General features: G+C 40.1%; 1 protein-coding gene across 1 annotated transcript in view; it reads right to left on the minus strand.

The window, feature by feature from the left end:
• Positions 1-488: 488 nt before the first annotated feature.
• The window catches only part of eml6 (EMAP like 6), a gene marked incomplete at its 5' end in the record, with an annotated part of 143,745 nt that continues 119,233 nt past the window's right edge, over positions 489-25,000 (minus strand). Inside the window, 11 exons of the mRNA XM_079843854.1 lie at positions 489-1,310; positions 1,851-1,951; positions 3,465-3,618; positions 3,693-3,796; positions 6,202-6,364; positions 13,086-13,258; positions 14,939-15,127; positions 16,512-16,626; positions 20,056-20,213; positions 22,744-22,952; positions 23,116-23,289. Of these exons, the coding sequence (XP_079699980.1) occupies positions 1,286-1,310; positions 1,851-1,951; positions 3,465-3,618; positions 3,693-3,796; positions 6,202-6,364; positions 13,086-13,258; positions 14,939-15,127; positions 16,512-16,626; positions 20,056-20,213; positions 22,744-22,952; positions 23,116-23,289 (1,565 nt within the window). The 3' untranslated portion in view covers positions 489-1,285. The remainder of the gene's footprint in view (positions 1,311-1,850; positions 1,952-3,464; positions 3,619-3,692; positions 3,797-6,201; positions 6,365-13,085; positions 13,259-14,938; positions 15,128-16,511; positions 16,627-20,055; positions 20,214-22,743; positions 22,953-23,115; positions 23,290-25,000) is intronic.

Here is a 25,000-nt window from a genome sequence, read left to right on the forward strand (position 1 = left end):
GTACAAACCCTGATTCACTCGCGGTTTACACACACTGCTGATTTACTGCCACCAGGGGATTGATCAGCAGAATCCAATCATGCATTATCAGTGATTTAGCCACGTTTATGCACGTAAACACAACCTGAAAAACAGAATGACATGTTTAATGTGTTCATGTCAGATGTTGACACACACACACACACAAGTGGGTGGATCTGGAATGCAGCTCTCCTCATTAATAATCCCTCTATTGTTTTCTTTGATTTGCTGAATAGTATTAAATATCCAGAGAACGGCCAATCAGCTTCAAGCGTGAGTTTAGGGTCCAATTCTCACTGTTAACTACAGCTTTATCCTCAATAAACTCCTAATAACGGCTTATTAACAGTCAGTAAGGTGGTTGTTAAAGTGGTTAAGTGTCATTTAATCAGGCTGCCGAATGTTTTCCACAATTTTGGTGAGATGTAACGCTGCCATCAGCTGGAGAAAGATGGAAAAACACTCTTCCCAGCACATTCTTCCCTTTAATTATAAAACAACAGTATTCATTCATGACTGACGATCACACAGATTCATGCATTAGGATATATATCGTTCAATTATACGTTACAAAAACATGAACATACAAATGACAGATATAACTCAATATCTGCACACGATAAACAGCTGCTGTCACGTGATTGGCTACAAACAGTGCATTCTACACACACAACGCTACTACGTACATCTCATATAACTTTTATATTTGGACAGCCAGTGAGTTTTTTTTGCAATATACGCCAACAGTTCGAAGACCGACCGACTAGTTTGCATACTTCATACGTAAATACGTACATAAAAATAAATATTTTAACAAAAATAGCACAGGTCAAATATAACATCTACACATTACAGTACTGAATTTCTCCTGAGTCCCATGTATTTGGATATTTTTAACAGGAAGAGCATTTAATGAGAGGATATATATATTTGACATTTATGTACAAAATGTTTAAAAAAAGGTGGGGAACGTAAAATTGCATAATGCATGATTTTTTTTAAGCTCTAAGTGGACATATTTCCATTTAGCACCATATACCGTATGCATCATGTGAACATCTCGGGGCAAAGATCAGCAAACTGTGTCTCCAAGGCACTTCAGAATCCAAACGAAAATACATTTATTTCTGAAATATTGGCATGATTTATGAGTGTATGTTTTTTTTTAAGTACATGTGAGTGTAAACATTGCACTTCACAGAATGGTCGTCTCTCACACATCCAGGCTCCATCAGGTGTTAAACGCAGCAGCAGAAGAGAATCATCACACACATCTCCACACGAACACACTGAGAGAGAGAGAGAGAGAGAGAGAGAGAGAGAGAGAGAGAGAGAGAGAGAGAGAGAGAGAGAGAGAGAGAGAGAGAGAGAGAGAGAGGGGAAAGAGAGAGAGAGAGAGGCGTTAGTGAGGGTTCAGACGGAGGGAGGGATGGAGGGATGGAGGGAGGGATGGCAAGAGGGATGGAGGGAGGGAGGGATGGCAAGAGGGATGGATGGATGGAGGGAGGGATGGAGGGAGGGATGGCAAGAGGGATGGAGGGAGGGATGGCAAGAGGGATGGAGGGAGGGATGGCAAGAGGGATGGATGGATGGATGGATGGATGGAGGGAGGGAGGGATGGCAAGAGGGATGGATGGATGGATGGATGGAGGGAGGGAGGGAGGGATGGCAAGAGGGATGGATGGATGGATGGATGGAGGGATGGATGGAGGGATGGAGGGAGGGAGGGAGGGATGGCAAGAGGGATGGATGGATGGATGGATGGATGGAGGGATGGCAAGAGGGATGGATGGATGGAGGGATGGATGGAGGGATGGACGTCAGCTCACCTACAGTCGTTGCCTCCTACACTTATCACGTATTTGTCATCATAAGAGAAACGGATGTTGGTCACATGGGCAGAGTGACCGAAGTAACGCTTGTGTTTGGCCTGTGAAGCAACGCAAACCATTCAAGGGTTAATGATATGTACAATATTATACACCGATCAGGCATAACATTACCCTGACCCGTGGACTCCTCTAGACCCCTGAAGCTGTGCTGTGGTGTCTGGCACCAAAATGTTAGCAGCAGATCCTTTAAGTCCTGTAAGTTGCGAGGCAACTTGTTTGTTCAGCTCATCCCACAGATGCTCGACCGGATTGAGATCTGGGGAATTTGGAGGCAGAGTCAACGCCTCAAACCATTCCTGAAGCATTTGTGCTTTGTGGCGGCGCATTATCTGCTGAAAGAGCCACAGCCAGCAGGCGGTTTGGGCGGGGTCAGGGGTCAGCGGCTGTGCCGCCCCAAATACAACAAACTGAGATGCTCTGTGTATTCTGAGCCCTTTCTATCAGAACCAGCATTAACTTCTTGAGCAGTTTGAGCTCCAGTAGCTCGTCTGTTTGATTGGACCACACGGGCATCAATGAGCCTCGGCCGCCCATGACCCTGTGGCCGGTTCTCCACTGGTCCTCCATGACCCTGTGGCCGGTTCTCCACTGGTCCTCCATGACCCTGTGGCCGGTTCTCCACTGGTCCTTCATGATCCTGTGGCCGGTTCTCCACTGGTCCTCCATGACCCTGTGGCCGGTTCTCTACTGGTCCTCCATGACCCTGTGGCCGGTTCTCCACTGGTCCTCCATGACCCTGTGGTCCTTCATGACCCTGTGGCCGGTTCTCCACTGGTCCTTCATGACCCTGTGGCCGGTTCTCCACTGGTTCTTCATGACCCTGTGGCCGGTTCTCCACTGGTCCTCCATGACCCTGTGGCCGGTTCTCCACTGGTCCTTCATGACCCTGTGGCCGGTTCTCCACTGGTTCTTCATGACCCTGTGGCCGGTTCTCCACTGGTTCTTCATGACCCTGTGGCCGGTTCTCCACTGGTCCTTCATGACCCTGTGGCCGGTTCTCCACTGGTCCTTCATGACCCTGTGGCCGGTTCTCCACTGGTCCTTCATGACCCTGTGGCCGGTTCTCCACTGGTCCTTCATGACCCTGTGGCCGGTTCTCCACTGGTCCTCCATGACCCTGTGGCCGGTTCTCCACTGGTCCTTCATGACCCTGTGGCCGGTTCTCCACTGGTTCTTCATGACCCTGTGGCCGGTTCTCCACTGGTTCTCCACTTTTGATAGAGTCTGGCCACTGCAGACCGGGAACACCCCACAAGAGCTGCAGTTTTGGAGATGCTCTGACCCAGTCCTCTAGCCGTCACAATCTGGCCCTTGTCAAACTCACTCAAATCCTTACACTTGCCCATTTTTCCTGCTTCTAACACATCAACTCTGAGGACAAAATGTTCACTTGCTGCCTAATATATCCCACCCACTAACAGAGATCATCAGTGTCATAATGTTATGCCTGATCGGTGTATACGAATACAATTACAATGCCACAACATTTACTCACCTGATCCGTGACGGTTACAGTACAGCGTCACAAAGTAGAACAAAAAGTTGACTTACAAATTTCTCCAAGCAGGGGAAGTCGAAGAGCTTCACGAGCCCGAAATCATCCCCAGTGACCACGTTCATCCCGGCGTGAGAAACACAGGCACAGTTCACGTCCGCCTTCTCTGCGTTACGCGGCCAGACGCCCAGAACCTCGTCACCCAGAACACTGTACATGAGAGAGCGTTTTCAGGGCACATCATCATCACCTGTGGCATCATTCACACAGAGATCTGATCTCACCTGGTCCATGTAGCCCAGGTGATCCTGTCAATCAGGCTTTGCTCTGTGACGATCTTCCCGCTGGGAACCTCGTGAACCTGCCGCTTGTATGAGCCTGTGGAGACCTGCACACATGTCACATGACACATTCATAAACTACAAGCCGGGATATTTACACACAATACCTTCCTGTTGAATCGCAGGTGTTGCAAGTTAGGATCTGAGCTGAACAATGACTTCTGTAGAGCTGCTTGAGAACTGATGAATTATCACCTTTTTTCCTGTTTGTTAATGTGGAGCTGCTTTGAAATGGTCTGACTTGATTTCAGGAACCAGGTGAAGGTGTGTTTGATCTGTTTGTTTTATTATTGTGTGTGTGTGTGTCTTGAGTATTATGGTTTTGTGACGCCTGCCTTTACATGCACATGAACTTCCCATTGTTAAGGGGTTTAATATGGAGTCGGCCCATGGGCGTCGGAAGCAAAAAAAAATGTGGATGGGTCCTTAGAATTTTTTTTACTGGAGTAGATGCCAATTACATTAAGTACAAATATACCGCTTTTCTTGTGTAAGATTACAAATGTATACATTGTTATATCTAGGTTCCAATGTAATAGAATTTCCTCAAGTTTACTTCAAAATGTAAAACACAATGTTTTCAGTTATATTCTAAGGAGATTACGTCAGGCTGTGTAAGTGTTTGAGACATTAAGTCTTTTGTCTTTATGCACTTCCTGACTATTTACTGACAAGTTTAGAGCAAAACTGCCTGAGTGATTGGATTAGCATCTATGCATTTGAATGACACTGTTATGCTGATTGAATTACGGCTGATGAGACAGGAATGTTTGGGGTGTGTCCCTATTTTCCTATGTCTCCTCCCCTGCTGTATAGTCCCTCCCCCTGAAATGTAGATAAATTGCATTATTTTGTACTGTTAAATCAGACTGTTTTCAGACGACCTGCAGCACAGAGAGTTCTCATTAAAAGAATAACTTCTGTTTGATCCCGATGTCTCCTGGTCTTCATCTTCTGAGTTTCCTACACTTTAGAAGAGAAAAGTTCACAACACTTGCTAAACGTATAGTTCGGAAAGACAAATTTACGGAAATCGCCTTATCATCGTAAGCGGCAGTAGTGTAGGGGTAAGACGCACGGCATCTAGTTTTGACACAAATCGACCTGCGGTTCGAGTCCACCTTTCGCCAAGCTCAATCTTCTCCCTTTTCCCATCACATATCAGATCGGAAAGGCATTTATTTTCAATAAAAATGAAGAAATTATTAGAAAAGTGGAAATAAAGCATCTAAGTGTTTATCGGTTAGGGGTAGGTAAACAGACATGTGCTGAATGAGACGATAAAAGTGAGTGGGTCCAATATCATTGATCGTAAAAAGTGGGTGGGTCTTGTCCCACCCTCATACAATGGTTCCGACGCCCATGAGTCGCCCACGCTTCACAGCTCTAACAGCTTCAGCTCTTCTTTCCTCAAGGTTTAGAGTGTGTTTATGGGGAATCTTCTAGAAGCGCATTAGTGATGTTGGACGAGAAGGCCTGGCTCTCAGTCTCCGCTCTAATTCATCCCAAAGCTGTTCTATCGGGTCGAGGTCAGGACTCAAGATCCTCCACACCAAACTCACTCATCCGTGTCTTTATGGAGACGCTTTGTGCACTGGTGCATGCTGGGACAGGAAGGGGCCGTCCACAAACTGTTCCCGCAAAGTTGGGAGCATGAAATTGTCCAAAATGTCTTGGTGAAGCATTAAGAGTTCCTTTCACTGGAACTAAGAGGCCAACCCCTGAAAAACAACCCCACCCCATAACCCCCCCTCCACCAAACTTTACACTTGGCACAATGCAGTCAGGCAAGTCCTGTTCTCCTGGCAATCGCCAAACTCAGACTCGTCCATGGGATTGCCAGACAGAGAAGCGTGATTGGTCACTCAGAGAACACGTCTCACTGCTCTAGAGTCCAGTGGCGGCACGCTTTACCCCACTGCATCCCACGCTTTGCATTGCACTTGGTGATGTAAGGCTTGGATGAGCTGCTCGGCCATGGAAACCCATTCCCTGAAGCTCTACACACTGATCTTGAGCTCATCTGAAGGCCACAGGAGTTTGGAGGTCTGGAGCTCTTGACTCTGCAGAAAGTTGGCGACTTCTGTGACCCTCAGCATGCGCTGACCCCGCTCTGGGATTATGTTGCTGTTGTTACCAATCGCTTCCCCTTTGTTATAACACCACTAACAGTTGAGCGTGGAATATTAAGTCTAATATTTGGACATTGCACAGGTGGCCACTGAGTTCTCTGAGCTCCTGAGAGCGGCCCATTCTCTCACTGATGTGTGTAGAAGCGTCTGCTAGAGCTTGATTTACACACCTGTGGCCATGAAGGGGTTGAACACCTGAACTCTGTGATTTGCACAATACTTCTGTCAATATAGTGTGTGTGAATATTGTCCGGATCTGAAAATAACTCCTTAATTGCATTACATTTCAGCCATGTATGAAATTGTGAACTGATTCGTACCTCGATGTATTTGCTGTCCGCAGAGAAGTCCAGCTGGATCACAAAGCCAGGAATATCTTTGCAGTAGCCGATGCGATTGAGAGACGGACCCAGAGTGAGATCGTAGAAATCTACAGCACACTCCAGTGAGCCGACGGCCAGCAGCCGGTTATCAGAGCTGAACCTGAGCGGACAAAACATCATCATACAATTAAAGGGGGGGTAAGTGATCTTTCAAAACTGCTTTAGAAAAGTGTCTCGGGCCGAGTACCAAAACAAACATGTAGCCAATCAACAGTAAGGGGCGTGTCTACTAATGACGGGGAGAAGAGAGCGCTCAGTGAATGTCATAATGTATGATAATATACTCATAATATATCGTTGCTGTGCGATGAAAACCACGCATGCCGATTTTGAGATTTTTCGACGGATTGAATGTCCAGGTTCATTTCCGTATACAGTATGCTTCACATATCTAAATGGCCAATGAAAAGTTGTGAAATCATGTAATCTGATTTTCACGTATATCCATTTGGTGTCAAAGCTGTCAATCACGCCGCGTATCTCCCGCCCTGTGGAAGCATCTCGCCGGTCTCGTGAAGTTTCATCGAAGCTCAGCACTGGATAGCCGAAAGTACGACATTGAAGCTCTCCACAGTTTAGTTCTAATCTAGTTCTTCGCAGATTAGTTTGCTTGCTAGTATGTAAATAAACTCAGCCTCATAAGATTCAAACTTTTTTTTTCTTAGTCAAACTGATCAAATTATAGCCTGTAATGCTACTGTCATGGCTGTCAGTAGAACATGCCTCACTCATACTGCGATCACCAGAGGCTGAGAATGTCCAGCATGTATTCCTCTGTCAATATGAAACGCCACTTGGCCATTCTAATTAATGATCTGAAGAACGCGTATCGACCACCGTTACTGTAAAATATGCACGCATGTCCATTTAAACTAAATTTTGGTCAAATGTGGATTATATCATTACACTGACAAGAATATGGTTACATGTAAAGATGCCGTACCAAGTATGACAACGCTACATTCAACTGCTTTTGAATTACGGTGTTTTTTTCACTTCCTGAAAAGTAACCGTTTTGGACATACGTGAGTTTCATCGGGCAGCGACGATATGTTTGGGTCCTTTTTTCTTGATGATATAACCCTCTAATCTGGTCATAATTGTAACATCTTAGTAGGGGTGGGCAATAAAACGATATGTATCGCGATAGACACGTAATCGATATCAATAAAAAATGCGTTTGATAAAACGTTCAAATTTTTTTTTTTTCTTCGTCGGAAGTCGTGAAGCAAGTTTGGTTGCATGAACAAATGCACTCGCTCTCTGGTAACCAAGCAACATAGGGAGTGACAGGCTAACAGCCAATCATGTAACTGTATCAGGTTTGGTTGCGCCATAATATTTTCTCGCGTTGGATTCTTCAGTAAACAGCACCGGCGTGGAGTGACCAGTGGAAAATAAGCGCCGCAGCGAGCGAGGAAATTGTTGATAAAACAGGAAAACAAGTCAGCTCGCCAGTATGGCAGATTTTTGGAAGTCTGACTGTAGTCAGACCAATGTCGTCTGTAAGACTGTCGTCCCCACCAAGACTGGTAATACCACACATTTGTTTTACCAGCCTTGTTTATAGTTTCGTCTGGCTCCTCCGCTGACAGCGCGCGCCTCGTTGGTTTGGGGGCGTGTTTATACTCGACGCGCTCGCCGTTGTGCTATTCTTGCCTTTGGCTGAATCCGAAATCGCCCCCTAAAACCCTCAATCACTATTTGGTACTTTAGTTCACTTGAAGGAGTGAATGAAAACGAGTGAGTGAATTCGGACAGGCGCTGTGTGTACATTAGCTGTACACTCGTTATTGCGGTGCATTGTGGGATAGAATGAGTGCACTCAATAACGTCCACTATGGTTTCGGACACCACTACAAATGACTGTTCCTTCAAATAATGCCCTATTTAAGGGTATAGGGGGCGATTTTAGATTCAGCCTTTGAAACTACATGGAGAGGTAATGTTACTCTCAGTGCCTTATGACAAAGCAACTAAATGCTAAAGGCCTTTGCACACTGAGTCCGAAATTTCCGCATGCGTTTTTTCGTATTCGTGATCCGAAAAATTTGTGGTACGGCCGCGAAGATCCGCGACTATTACGCAGGAATGAGAAAGTAGTTCTAGCCATATAGGTGTAGAAAATCACAACTTTTCATTTTCAGTTGGTCTTAGCACACGATGTAACTGTAGAAGAGTCACGTTTTAAATAGGAAAAATATTGAAAGTGTGTTTGGTCATTTTTTTAATGAGATGCTAATGGACTGATCAGAATCAATGATGTATGCTAAGCTATGCTAAAAGTGCTAGCGCCAGATACAAAGATCGGCTGAATGGATTCAAAAACGGTAAAACTCAACTATTTAACTCTAGGGGACTTGTACAATGAGCCTATTTTCAAAAAAAGTGGTGTTCCTTTAATGTTAAGAGATAATTATTAAGTGTTCATTGTGATTCTTGTGTTTATATTTGAATTATTTGAGTGTTTTCCATGGTTGTGTTGACATTTCTGCCTTTATAACTGAGGGGATTATAATCAGAGGAAGGTTAAGTTTAAAATTAGGGCTGTCAAAAGATTAATCGCGATTAATCGCATCCAAAATAAAAGTTTGTGTTTACATAATATATGTGTGTGTACTCTGTTAATTATTATTTATATATAAATACACACACATTCATGTATATATTTAAGAAATATTTGCATGTATATACTGTATATAATCTATAATATATATAAATATAAATGTTTTATATATAAAAACATATTATATATGTTTATGAATTTATATTTATATTATTTATATTATGAATTTATATTTTCTTAAATATATACATGAATGTGTGTGTATTTATATATAAATAATAATTAACAGAGTACACACACATATATTATGTAAACACAAACTTTTATTTTGGATGTGATTAATCTTTTGACAGCCCTATTTAAAATAAAAATGTTTAAAATGTAAAACATTTTTCTCCTGGTCCTTATTTTAAATGGGTCATAAAACATATCAATAATTATCGATATCGACTGATATGAAACACTTGTATCGTGATACAGTTTTCAGCCGTATCGCCCAGCTCTACATCTTAGCTTGTGCTGTCGAGTTGTTCATGAGAACTGTGTTTGTGTTTTTGGGATGGAAGGGATGACTTTTTCATTGAACATTCGACCTGGAGTACCATAGTAACACACATTGCTTTCACTGATGACATTACGCCAGGGCCGGCCCTGACCAATTTGCTGCCCTAGGCAAGATTTTACTTGGTGCCCCTTTGTATCAAGGTTTAACACTACATGTTTTCAGTCTAAGTTGCGGAAACACTGGCACTGTTTTATTTTTTTAACGCATTGATTTTTTTATTTTTTTATTGTTGTTGTTGTTTTATATGATGTCCAGTCCATTCTTCCCTGTCATTATGTTCATGATATTATTATTAAATTTTTTTAAAAGGCTGATGATAGTTAAACTATAAAAAAAAGCACCTACGCCACATTACAGCCTAAACACAAATAACAAGTAATTGCATATAGCATTCATGCACAAACTATTTAGAACTAGCAAAAGTGTTTGTTTTCCAGTAGATGGCAGCAAACTTCCACTAATATGCACATTCATGTTTTCACCATGAATTAAACTGAGAAATTTTGATATTTAATGTGAAATTTACATAAAATGTTGCTATTTTAAATAAACCTGTATATAAATATCATTACTAATTTCGGCAAATACATTTTAAAATGTCCATATGTCCCCTTAAAACTGCACAACTGTAGAGTAAAAACATTAGGCTATTAAAAAAGTGATATTACATGCGTTTAAAAAAACAGATATGATTTTTTTGTTGTTGACAAAATACACTATCTGTGGCCACTGGAGAACCCAGAACAGCTGCTTGCATATAGTTTAAGGTAAAACTGGAATTAATTAGGGTACATTAGTATTTTACTACTATACAATTAAATAAATTGTTCATTCATTACAGCACTTTACCTCTGTCTTTACACTGCAAAAAATGCTCTTCTTATTTAGTCATTTTTTTCTTGTGTCCAGTCCAAACATCAAAAAATTCTTAAATCAAGATGTATTTACTAGTAAAATGACATTAGAAATGTTTTTCCTTGTTTTCTGGGGGGAAAAATCAAAATGAAGTGAGTTTTAGCTTAAAACTAGCACAATTATCTGCCAAATGGGGTGAGAAAAATTATCTTATTTCTGTTTGAGACAGAAACAAGATAATTTTTCTTACCCCATTGGCAGATAATTTAGCTTGTTTTAAGGATAAACTCACTTAAGAAAAAATATAATTTTACTTATCTAGTAAATGCATCTTGGTTTAAGAAGTTTTAGATATTTAGACTAGAAACAAGACAAAAATACTAAATAAGAAGAGCATTTTTGCAGTGTTTCCCTTATCTTGCCTGCATCAGAGGGCTTCTGTTTTTTTATGACACTACAATTCGGCAATCCGTCATAAATTATCAGGCAACTTTCACCGTGTCTACACCTGGAGCGAGCGGCCAAGCACCCTAAAAAATGAAAGCAATCCTCTCTACGTTAGATGCGGCGAGAGGCGACGCAACACAACAAATTCCCAACGTTAAACTGAACACGCGTTATATTTCTGACGCACTTCAAGTAGCTCGGCGGGGGAGATTGATGCGGGGGACTAAGTTACGTTTTTTTGCGCTTTATTTGGTAATATTTCAAATTAATATGAATAAAATAGTATCAGTAATACATTTTGGCGCCCCTATGGATGAGTGGCGCCCCTAGCATTTGCCTATTCCGCCTATGCCACGGGCCGGCCCTGCATTACGCCCTCGGCTGGCTGGCACAGCAGATTCCGCCTGGGTTAAGTATGTATTAAGTATTAAGTAAATGCATAAATGTAAGTATGTGTGGGGCGGAGCGAGACCCTTTTGGGGGCGTGTTTGTTTCGGTGATTTGAAATGCACTGCAAACACGCTTTTCTTGCTTGGTTTACTATTTAAAATATCGAAACATTTGTAAATCAAGACACATTTACTTGAAGCTAAATGACTGACGATAGTAAGTCTTGTTTTATAAAAAAAAAAGTCAAAGTTACGCAAATATAAATGCTTGAAGCAAGAAAAATATTTGTCAATGTGTTCAGGAAATAAACTATTATTTTTATTTCAAAAACTTTGATTCATATTTCAACAGACAAGACTTAATATCTTCAGTGCTTCTCAAGTAAATATAATTTTTAGATATTTTTTGATCATGTATTTTAATTAGAGATGCACAGATGCTACATTAATTATAATGGTATCTGAAACCCACGGTTTGACTTTCCTAAACTTTCCAGGGAATCCTCTCATTTGGTACATTACTATAATATTAGAGATTAAAACAAACACCAGAGCCCAAACATTATTCTATTTTCAGATATTATAATCACACTCAAATAAAAACTGATGTGTTTGTATACAGCTCAGTTTTCATAAGGGCTTGTCTTCATGACATATTTAATTAAGCATACAACAAATTTTTTTCTTTTAAACCGTGATGCTGAATCATTTCGTCAACAACCTTTTTCCACTGACGATAACTAAAAACAATTAAAGAGCACCTATCATGGAATTTTGAAATGTACCTTTCATGTAGTGTGTAACATAGATCTAAGGGAACAAAAACATCCTGCAAAGTTTGAAATATGACAGTGCACCGTATATATAGTTATTTTCTTTCAAAAGTAAGAGTCGACTCGGAGTCATTTTTAAGAATCGTTAGAAGACCGAAGCTTTTTCTCTGACTAGATGACGTCAACTTGTCAAGTTATTTGAATACGATACGCCCACTTATTGCGCTCCAAGACGCCAGTGAACACTAGAAAACATCATGGCGACGAGACGCTGTGTTCTGAAGTGCGACTCAAAAGCAAACTTCTTTCATCTGCCCAAGAATGAGCATTTGAAGACTAAGTGTCTTGAAGACAAACCATACATCGTCGAGATTGTGTGTTTATTAGTCTTCAAATGTCTCTATTTGCATGTTTCGTGATCTCAGGAAGCTTTTATTATGGACTTCTATTATGGCACATGGTTCTTCTTCGTCTGTGTGTATCATATATGGACTACATGTGCTCAGAGCGCCCTCCGGCTGCCAGGATGAGCTGAAAACAACACATAAGAGACTCAATCGCTCATGATTAGGCTACATCTGCGCATTTTGAGGAAGTATTGAATAAAAAATACTCCTCTGTTTAGAAATTTGACACAGACATATGAGAATCTATCAATATTTCTCCTCATCTGCACACTTTTGAACTAAAAGCCCTGAGGGATGTTGATTTGTCGCGAGTCTTCGTGAGGAGAATAGAGGAGTTTTTTATGAATGAGATCAGCTGAGGCTCATATTACAATCAAACGGTACAGACGCGGTTTTCATATTCATAACTCCTGACACATATTAACAAAATTACTGTCACTATAAGACTTTGATGGGCGTTCCGTTTCCGAAAATATCGGCACAGACTAAACCAATCACAACTGACTGGGTCATCGGACCAATCAGCGCAGATTAGCGCCACGTAAAGGCGGGGTTTTGAAAAGTGAATCACTAAAGGAATCATTTGAGAATCGCTGTCAGAACAGGTCAAAATAAACGCATATTATAAGAAAACTAAAGTCTTTTTTGTCATTGCATGCATGTTGTTGGGGACTTCTAAAACAATATTTGGAACATTTTAAATGCCATAATAGGTGCTCTTTAAGGTGACTAAATTATGACTAAAACTATATTAAAATGTGCTGTCTGGTTTTGCTGTATGTTTCTCTCCTGTGTTTGTCATGCAGTGTGTGTGCTGACCGTATGTCCTGGATGGCCACGCTGCGGTCTCTCTTTTTGCCCCACACAGTCAGTGAGTTGACCAGCAGGACGATGAACTCTCCGTTCTCCATCCCGATCGACACCATTTCACCGTTCGGACTGTACGCCGTGCACTTTGCCGGATGACCCAGACTGACTTTGTTCAGAAGTTTCTGGGAGACGACAAATAATTACAAAGCCTTAGACATACACAGCCATTCATGTTTTGAATGTCTTCTGCATTTATCTGATCATAAATACAGTAAAAATTGTGAAATATTATTTAAATGTAGATAGGCCTGTGGCGATAATCAATAAATCAATTAATCGCACGATAAAAAAAATGAGCTCGATAATTTTTCCGGCTGCGATAATTTCCAGCGGCCGTTTTAATATCCATTTATGGCGAGCGTTACATTATATGATCGCGCTCTTATACATGTAAACGCTTCCAAACGCGACAAGACACAAGAGAACGCGCTCCATGTCAATGTCCTGTGTGTGTGTGTGTGTGTGTGTGTGTGTGTGTGTGTGTGTGTGTGCGTCTCATGTCAGCTAATCGAGGGACACTCACACACACACACACACACACACACACACTCGACGCACAGACAGACTCTCGTCAGTCTCCTGCTCACATCGAGTTCTCTTTTGCTCTTGAACAAACAATAACAATAACACAGAGGATTTAGAGTATTCTCATATTAGAGTCTTAAATGAGTTAAATAACGTCTTAAATGAACTTAAAGAGTTGTGAGGAAATGAGATGCGCGGCGGTTCTTAAAGTGACAGTAGCACTGATGATGATGTCATTAATGTTCATCACAGAACAACAGGAACAGAGAAGAGTGTAGCTTTAATGATGATTCATCTATATTTCATTTATTATTTATGCAGTTAAGAAAGGTGTTTGATAACTATTTCATTTCTGTATATGTATAACAGGGAAGGCCATGGGTAAATATAACATTTATTATTTTGGGTTTATGTAAAGATTGTTTTAAGTTCACTTAAATTAAAAGATGTTTGTTATAAAGCCTAGTAAATGTTGAAATTGGGAGCTTTCAGTTATACTGTAATGTAGCGTCATTAATGTTTCATAGAGACATCAGTGATACTGGCCTTCATTCATAAAAACATGACAATACAACACATATTTAAAATATGCTGTCAATAAATTGTTTCTACATTAATTTGGAGAGTAACTGAAATTATAACAATATCAAAACATTAAAAACGTATTAATCGTGATTAATTACAAAAAAAGTGATTAATTCGTTAATTTTTTTAAAATGGATTCCCAGCACTGCCTAAAACACAATCATCCGCTGCAGTTTTCCAGCTGTTTGTTCAAGAGCATTTGTTTGTGAACAGACTGAGAGTCCATTGCTTTTTTTGTTTTGGTTGTTTTGTTCATTTATTGTGGATATTTAAAATGCTTTCCGTTTTCAGTGTTAAATAGTCTTTAGAAATAAAAGTTTATTGAAAAGGTGTACCTGCATTATTATGCCATTATCATGAATTTAGATGAAAATGGTCTCAATAGACAATAAAATCGTTTATCGCGATAATTTTTTGGCCAATTTATCGTCCAGCAAAATTTGTTATCGTGACAGGCCTAAATGTAGATCAGCTGTTTTCTATGTGAATGTATAGTAAAGTGTAAATTATTCCTGCGATCAAAGCATTACTCCAGTGTCACATGACCCTTCAGGATTCTTTGAGGAATAGAAAGTTCAAAAGAACAGCATTTAATTGAAATAGAAATGTCTTTACTGATGCGTTTGATCATCTCCTTGACCACAAACTTCTAAACGGTGGTGTAAACACTCCTATTACCCACAATCCCTCACCTTATCCGCCAGGTCCCAGATCCGGATGGTTCCATCATCGCTGGCGGAGATGAAGACGTCTTTGGAGGGGTGTGTGGCCAGGCCCCAGATGCGGCCCTGTGTGTGTCCGTTGATCATGGTGTTGGAGGCGGCGTTCTTCTCTCCCACCTCGATGATCTCGCCATCCTTCGTTCCCACCAAGATCTTTCCCTTTGATCCAATAAAGACCAGTGTTGGGGAAAGTTACTTATGCATAACAATATTGCGTTACTCCCTTAAAAAGTAACTAATTGAGTTACTTTTTAAGAAAAGTAATGTGTTACGTTACTTTTGCGTTACTTTTTCTCACCTGGGCTGGGCTTGCTTTTTTGTTTTGTTTTTTAATAGCAAAAAAAGTCCTTTTTTGTGCAAATGTAAAGACCTCTTCATACCAAAATTGAAATAATAGGCCTCAGGCTGAGGTATAAATGTGCTGCCATTCTGGATAATGGAAGAATAGGACGCAGGAGAAAAACGTTTTACCAATAAAAACAAAAAATCTCGTAATTTTTGATCATGGCTTAACTGAATCATCAAAGGTCAGCAGCACAACATTGGTCAATAAAGGTAGATTAAATGCATAAAAATATTTGTTTTATTTAACATTTAATTATTGGAGGTTTGCATAGTACTCTGATTTTGCATTTGACTGATTTTATTCATTTTGAGGAGAACAGAATCTTTATTGTGCAAGTGAGATAAATAAATGCTCACATTTAGTCTAGAACTACAATAACCCTCATGTTTACACACACTAGTGTTAATTTTGTCACCTATTTTTAATTTAGTCTTAGTCTTAGTCTTGTGCCAAATGTCCTTGTTAGTTTTAGTCATATTTAGTCATTCACATATCTTATTTTGTTAGTCAAGTTTTAGTCGACTAAAAGTCTCGTCGTTTTAGTCTAGTTTTAGTCAAAAGACAACTCAAGGTATCTTAGTCAAGTTTTAGTCGACCAAAAGTCTAGTCATTTTAGTCTAGCTTTAGTCAAAGGAAAACTCAATATATTTTGTGGCAAAATAAGTTACATAAAGTACATATAACCTGCATAATGTTTGTGCCACAACACCATAGCTAACTGGTTGATTTACAGCGTAGATCAGCATTAGCTTATGAGACGATGGGCACAAATATCGAGTTCGATCTTGATTCAGTATGAATTCATATGTATATAGCCTACTGTACATAGTATAAGGGAAAATATGTTTTTACACTTTTTTGGGGTTATATTATATTTGCTTGCATTCTTTACTATTCACTATTATTAACACTAACACACACCTCTGCACTTATTTTTCTCAACATGAGGACAGGAGAGCTGTCAGTCAAACTAATGTGAAAAAGTAACTCAGATATTTTGTTGTACATTTGAAAAGTAATGCGTTACTTTACTAGTTACTTGAAAAAGTAATATTACGTAACTCAAGTTACTTGTAATGCGTTTCCCCCAACACTGATAAAGACACACACACACACACACACCACTGTCAGTCTCCTACACTAACACTTCAACTGAACACCGGCTCTTTGAGGCCAATAACTGGACACATGACTGACCTTTCCTCTGCACACAGATCTGACCGTCTCTACAGGAAGTCCCGTCTCCAGCTGAAACGCTCTGCATCTCTTCATTTCCTGATCCCACAGCTTCACAGCGCCGCCCTCTTTAGTCCTGCACATATATACAGTAACAATATTGCTTTTTAAAAAAAAAAAGAAATTAATACTTTTATTAATCAAAGATGCATTAAATTGATCAAAAGTGACATTTATAACGATCATGTGACACTGAAGACTGGAGTAATGATGATAAATTCAGCTTTGATCACAAAATCAACAGTAACACTTTAGTTTAGGGTCCAATCTCACTATTAACTAGTCGCTTAGCATGGATATTACTAGGATGTTGGTTGTTTATTAATACTTATAATGCCTTATTCTGCCCGATCATATTCTACATCCCTTAAAGGGGCGGGTCTAATGCTATTTCCTGCATTCTGCCTTATTGACACTGTTAAAGAGTTGATTCTCATGATAAACATGGACAACATTTCAAAACATGAGACGTGTGACCGAGTATTTCTGTGCCAAATACACTCCTTCAGGATTCACACAAGTTTCTGACAGTTTTTTTTCGAGTATGGCCCTGTATGATGTCATAAAGGGTGGAATTCCTTATATGAACACACACACACACACCCAGAGCAAGAGCGTGTCCATCACTGAGCTTCGTTCGGGTTACGGGAGCCATCTGCGGCGCTGGCGGTGTGTTGATACACCACAAAATCATCAATGTCACTAAAGAAGTGTGTGTGAGGGAAAGATCACCTTGTTCAGCTCCACAAATAACCCAGTGTTAAGGGAACAGTGGATGCAGTTTGTGTTTCCGGAGTTCTGCGAGTGTGTGTGTTTGTTCCCGGTCATAAGTGGAAACCGCAGGCGGTGAGTGTGTGTGGTGAGTGTGTGTGTGTGTGTGTGTGTGTGAGAGTGTGTGTGTTTGTTCCCGGTCATGAGTGGAAACCGCAGGCGGTGAGTGTGTGTGTGTGTGAGAGTGTGTGTGTTTGTTCCCGGTCATGAATGGAAACCGCAGGTGGGGAGTGTGTGTGATTGTTCCCAGTCATGAGTGGAAACCGCAGGCGGTGAGTGAGTGTGTGTGTGACTGTGTGTATGTGTGTGTGTGCGCGAGTGTGTGTGTTTGTTCCCGGTCATGAGTGGAAACCGCAGGCGGTGAGTGTGAGAGTGTGTGTGTTTGTTCCCGGTCATGAGTGGAAACCGCAGGCGGTGAGTGTGTGTGTGTGTGTGTGTTTGTTCCCGGTCATGAGTGGAAACCGCAGGCGGTGAGTGTGTGTGTGTGTGTGTTTGTTCCCGGTCATGAGTGGAAACCGCAGGCGGTGAGTGTGTGTGTGTGTGTGTTTGTTCCCGGTCATGAGTGGAAATCGCAGGCGGTGAGGTGAGTGTGTGTGTGTGTGTGTGTGTGTTTGTTCCCGGTCATGAGTGGAAATCGCAGGCGGTGAGGTGAGTGTGTGTGAGTGTGTGTGTGTGTGTGTTTGTTCCCGGTCATGAGTGGAAACCGCAGGCGTGAGTGAAACTGATCAAATGTGTGTGTTTTGTTGGCAATCGGTGCGTAAGTGCATATAATGTTAACAACACCAACGTATAGAGAATCAAGAGTTATCCAGTGATAATGCCATGAGTGTGTGTGTGTGTGTGTGTGTGTGTGTGTCTCTAGCTCCGCCCACTGCACGCCTCCACGGACTCGGCTGTTTTCAGAAAGAATGTGCAGTGTGTCTGTCTTTTATAAATCTGATAAACTAAAGACTCTTGTGAGATATGAAGGATCTACACTACTCTACAGATACTCCAGATTAACATCAGACTGTGTGTTATGACGCCTTTAATCCTTCACAATACTTAACTACCTTTAATAAGCAGTAATTAGTAGGGCTGGGTAAAAAAATATTGATTTCTCGATTTTAATCGATTCTCACTTTTACAAAACAATATCGATTCTTAAATCCCAAGAATCGATTAGTCATCCTGTTTTCAGTTAATGAATGAAATAAACATTGTAGCGCATCTCCCATCCAATAAATCGCAATAATCTTTGTGCTTTATTACTATTGATGTGAAACAAAGTTTCAGATTTCAAATTTTTTATGAAAAAAGCATAAATACAGTTTTGGCACTGTGGCTCAGCTCAGCTCAAGAGAACAGAACACATGAACGGATCTTCTCTTCCGCATTAAAACCAGTTACAGCGCCAAATAAACCTGAATGAGCTTCTGAAAGTGTGTTAAAAGATACAGGACAACTCACTGAAATCTGTATCATGTCACATGGAATCACTCAATCAGTTTTTCAACCGCAGAAAGACGTCCGTAAAACGGCTTGTAAACAATGTCATGTAACGTCACATTTACCTCAGAAAAACCATATCCAGTGTTCATAAACTCATTAGTGAGCTAGAAAAATTAACTCCAGAGAGGAGCATTTTGCTAATTATATGCACCACATTAAATAGGCTATTCATTGTCATTTTTAATGTTCTTCAATATTTAATGCATGTTAGTATGAATAAATTATGACCATTTCAAAAGACTAATTGGAGTAGAATTATGATCATGTAAAGTTAATATTATAACAAAAAAACACAATTTAGTTTCATTTAAGTGTTTGTATCCTACAAATCAGTACATTTTTACCTTCAATATTAGTAGGCTAATGTAGTATCAACTGACTCCCATAGTTCACAACATTAGTTCAGAGATTTGTTTTCCTTGGGAAAATGTGCCATGTATTATACCTGATATACCTCCAAAAATAATCGATATTGAATTGAAAGCTTGTGAATAGAATTATGAAATTTGTGTCAATACCCAGCCCTAGTAATTAGGAGTTTTTTTGGGGGGCATAATTAAAGGGTTAGTTCACCCAAAAATGAAAATTCTGTCATTAATTCCTCACCCTCATGTGGTTGGACACCCGTCAGACCTCCGTTCATCTTCAGACACAAATGAAGATATTTTAGTGTAAATCTGATGCTCTGAAAGGCCTCCATTGGCTCAATGTACTTTACACTCTCAAGACCCTTAAAAGACACTAAAGACTAAAGTTACAAAGTCCATCTCACTACAGCGGTTCTACAATAACTTTATGAATCGGCGACAATAGTTTTTGTGCACAAAAAAACCCTAAATAACGACTTATATAGTGATGACGATTTCAAAACACAGTTATGAAGCGTTATGAATCAGTGAGTCGATTCATGATTCGGATCGCGTGTCAAACCGCCAAACCGCTGAATCGACTCACTGATTCATAACGCTTCGAAGCTTCATGAGGCCGTGTTTTGAAATCGTCTTTTAAGGGTCTTGAGAGTGTAAAGTTGAGCCAATGGAGGCCTTTCAGAGCATCAGATTTACACTAAAATATCTTCATTTGTGTCTGAAGATGAACGGAGGTCTGACGGGTGTCCAACCACATGAGGGGAAGTCATTAATGACAGAATTTACATTTTTGGGTGAACTAACCCTTTAAGAGTAAGAATTGGACCCTAATGTAAAGCGTGATCAACATGTGTGTGTCGTAGAGCTGAACTCACGGTCTCTCTTTGCCTCCGGTCACTATGAGTCCGTCTCTGAGCGTCGTGTACATGGTGAAAACGGGTCCAGTGTGAGCTTTGGCCACCACACGCACCAGGAAGTGCTCCCGCCACACATACACATCTCCGTTGATGGCGCCGGTGAACGTCAGATTATTCTGTCAGACACAAGAGAGAGTTTCACATCTGATACATGCGTGATGCAGGGCCTTTTTAGGCATAGGCGAACTAGGCGGTCGCCATCAGCTGCAGGGCCGCCAATGAACTAGGGGTCGACCGATATGGATTATTTAGTGCCGATGCCGATTTTTTTTTCATCAGCCTTAGCCGATGAGCGATATGTGCTGCCGATTTTCTTGAGCCGATATTTGAAGCCGATATTGCTTTTGCTCCCTCAATTTACAACATAAAAATGACACAATGATCAGGATGATAACAATTTAAAATGTACAATTTAAAAAAGGAACATTTATTGAACTAAAAAAAACTATATTTAACAAATAGTAAAAACAGGTGAGGTAGAACAAGAAAAAAAAGAGTTCAGTGGTGAAAATAAATATTAAGCATAAATAAAATAATTACACTATTGCAGTATCAACAAGCAAGCATCATAATAAAGTGCACACTGACTGTACTATACTTCATTTAAAACTATTTACAACCTAGTCATTTAATGGTTACACTCTAAAAAATGCTGGGTTAAAAATAACCCAAGTTGGGTTGAATATGGACTAACCCAGCAATTGGGTTGTTTTGACCCAACGGTTGGGTTAAATGTTTGCTTAAAACAACCCGATTGCTGGGTTAAAACAACCCAATTGCTGGGTTAGTCCATGTTCACCTAGAGTGTAGGTGCACCTAACTTAATCTCTTGTAGAGAAACACCAGCGGTAATTCAGGAGAAAATCTCCCAATGCTCCACGTGAAACTTCAGTCTTTCCACCTTTTACCATCGTGTCAATTCTCAGCTGATTTTGATTAATATGCGCGAGGGAGAGCGAGAGAGTGTGAAGACGGTGAGAGCTGCCCTGTGGACGCCTGTCTGTAAATAATGCAGGGGTAAATAATGCATCCTGAAATCTGATTGCCGCCCCCACTGGTTCCCCTAACACTATTGGATCAGAGTCAATGACTGCCTGATTGTTGCATGTAAAGTTTGCATTTGGAGCGCTCAACACTATTAGATCAAAGAGCTCGGTCAAAGCTTTGGCAATGTAGCGCTTTTTTAACCACACAATAAAGCTCAATTCAAAGGCCAATTAAAAAAACAGGTACAATAAAAAGTGCACAAATCTGTATTTTGTTAGGGCCGTATTTGTGGCAGCCGCTGTGAAATGGGCAGATGGTGTAATATTGCTCGGTGTGTATTATAGAGGCAAGATCACACTCACTTTAGCATTTCATGAGATCATTATATTTAGACTCTTCTTCTCTTACTTGCACCTCCAAAAGGTGTGTGTTTTTGCGCTAATGCATTGTTAAAGGATCAGTGTGTAATTGTCCCATATAAAACTTCAACGGCCAATTTAAAAATAGTATAAGAAAATGTGCTAATTCACAATATTTATTAGGGATGCCACAATTCTCAATATAATATTGAACCGTTCAATACGGCATTCACGGTTCAATACGCGCCTGTGAATTGCGTTTTTTTCGGTTCTGCATTTAATTAATTATTTTTCTACAAATTCTATAATTTGCCTCCATCCCAATACTGAACAACGCAACACACATTCACATCACACATTAGTGGTAGAGTTATACTCACAGAACACTATTCTGATTATTATATTCATAAACTCAATAGAAACACGTGCGATTGGTTATAATGCTCAACGCGATTGTAACAGATGGCTTTTGAGAAGACCATAATAAGTTCAAAGTGGCTGGTGTGAGTGTTGCGCCACAGCCGAAATACACACGCAGATGGCGATTGTCAATGTCAAGCCCTGATTATTATCTCTTAAGTCACCCTAGTCTTGTCTGCTTTTGTAAATGTTTGATTGCGTTCGTTGTGTTGTACGCCGCGAGGGAGCTTCCACCTCTCTGAATTGCGGTTTTGCAAACATTGTCTTGCTCTGCGGTGTTTCCAGTGTGAAGTATTTCCACACAGCTGACATGTTGGCTAGCCAATGCTGCTCAATGCTATCCTGCTGCAAACTGCGGAATGGATTTCCTGAGCGGGGCGTGTCTCATAACTCTGTGTCTCATTGAGCCGCGCCTCCGTTCAGGAAATCCATTCCATAGTTTGCAGCCAGCTAGCAGACAAGCCGGCGGGAATCACTTTTGGAAAGCGCAGACGTGGCTCATGGGTATCGGATTTCTCCGCAGGTTGGATCGGGAAAATCCGATACCTGAATTAAGCTGGTATCGGTCCCGATACTGGATCGGATCGGCCCCATCCCTAGCCAAAACGCTATTTATTGTTTGAATTTCGCATTAAAACTTAAAAAAATGTAAAAGCGTAGACTTAGTTTAATATCAAAAGCAGGTTTGGCAGTTTGGCGTGAGATTAAGTTGGGCAGCGAGAGAGCGTGAGACTGAGCCTGAAAGCGTGAGTATCACACCAAATGCGTGAGAGTTGGCAACCCTGCAAAATGGCTAGAAACGGCCCTGCCGTCACATGACCCTTCAGATCAACAGTTGTGCCGCTTCATATTTTTGTGATAATCTCCATGAATGGCTCACGGCTCCGAATGCTACAGACAGCATGGTCTGCATCCGCCCGTCCTCCACCGCTCCGATCACTCCCTTCTTATACAGCAGAGAGCCTCCAACCAGCGTCCAGAACTTGATGTGTTTAATTCCCACAGACACAAACTGAGTGTCCGAGTCGGGCCTGAACTCCACCACAAAGATCCGGTCCGTGTGACCGCCTTTACTGCAAACCCTCGACCCTGAGAACACAAACACATTACAATCGCTGGAAGCAACTTCTCCACAGTTAGGTCAAAACTCTAACAGCAGGCTATGTGTGGAGCGCTTTGAAAAAGTGACCTGAGAAATGTGTGTGTGAACACTACTGAGTATATATTGAGTAAGATAACGGTTCACACACACCTTCCTGCCATCTCCAGACAGTGATGGTGTGCTCGGGGTCCACTCCCACAGACAGCAGGAGTTTCCCCGTGGCGCTGAAGTTGACGTATCCGAGTCCTTTGGCGTGAGAGCAGCGCAGGACGGACAGCGTCTGTTTACTCATGGCGTCCCACACGTGAATGCACGGCGCCAGGCCTACACACACACACACACACACACACACACACACACACACACACACACACGCACACTATGAGCGTCAGTACTCTGAAGGGAAATACAAGAACATCTGATAAATAATTTATCAGTAATATAAGTTTATTACAAGACATTGATTATGCAAATGTTGTGATTGTTTATTAATAAATATATATATATATATATATATATATAATGGTGGGAAGCTACTTACAAGAAGTAGTTCAATACACTGAAGCTATTTAAAATGGTGTAACTTTTTAATATATATTTTAGATGATGTAACTATTATTCAATCAGAGCTGTATTATTCTGGCACAAAAACAATTAGGATTTTTTTTTTTTAACAGACAAAAAAAATGCACTACATATCAATAAAAGCAAAATTAATAAATGAAAAAAAATGCACTAAATGTGTCAATAAAAGCATTAATAAATGCATCAATAAATGCAAAAAACATGCACTAAATGCATCAATAAATGCATTAATAAATGCAAAAACAAATGCACTAAATGCGTCAATAAATGCATTAATAAATGCGTTAATAAATGCAAAAACAAATGCACTAAATGCGTCAATAAATGCATTAATAAATGCAAAAACAAATGCACTAAATGCGTCAATAAATGCAAAAACAAATGCACTAAATGCGTTAATAAATGCGTTAATAAATGCAAAAACAAATGCACTAAATGCGTCAATAAATGCGTTAATAAATGCAAAAACAAATGCACTAAATGCGTCAATAAATGCGTTAATAAATGCAAAAACAAATGCCCTAAATGCATCAATAAATGCGTTAATAAATGCAAAAACAAATGCACTAAATGCGTCAATAAATGCGTTAATAAATGCAAAAACAAATGCACTAAATGCATCAATAAATGCGTTAATAAATGCAAAAACAAATGCACTAAATGCATTAATAAATGCGTTAATAAATGCAAAAACAAATGCACTAAATGCGTCAATAAATGCGTTAATAAATGCAAAAACAAATGCACTAAATGCATCAATAAATGCGTTAATAAATGCAAAAACAAATGCACTAAATGCGTCAATAAATGCAAAAACAAATGCACTAAATGCGTTCATAAATGCGTTAATAAATGCAAAAACAAATGCACTAAATGCGTCAATAAATGCGTTAATAAATGCAAAAACAAATGCACTAAATGCATCAATAAATGCGTTAATAAATGCAAAAACAAATGCACTAAATGCGTCAATAAATGCGTTAATAAATGCAAAAACAAATGCACTAAATGCATCAATAAATGCGTTAATAAATGCAAAAACAAATGCACTAAATGCGTCAATAAATGCGTTAATAAATGCAAAAACAAATGCACTAAATGCGTCAATAAATGCGTTAATAAATGCAAAAACAAATGCACTAAATGCGTCACTAAATGCGTCAATAAATGCGTTAATAAATGCAAAAACAAATGCACTAAATGCATCAATAAATGCGTTAATAAATGCAAAAACAAATGCACTAAATGCGTTAATAAATGCAAAAACAAATGCACTAAATGCGTCAATAAATGCATCAATAAATGTGTTAATAAATGCAAAAACAAATGCACTAAATGCATCAATAAATGCGTTAATAAATGCAAAAACAAATGCACTAAATGCGTTAATAAATGCAAAAACAAATGCACTAAATGCGTCAATAAATGCATCAATAACTGCAAAAACAAA

This window comes from Gobio gobio (genome assembly GCF_949357685.1).
Source record: "Gobio gobio genome assembly, chromosome: 19".
Classification (NCBI taxonomy): domain Eukaryota; kingdom Metazoa; phylum Chordata; class Actinopteri; order Cypriniformes; family Gobionidae; genus Gobio; species Gobio gobio.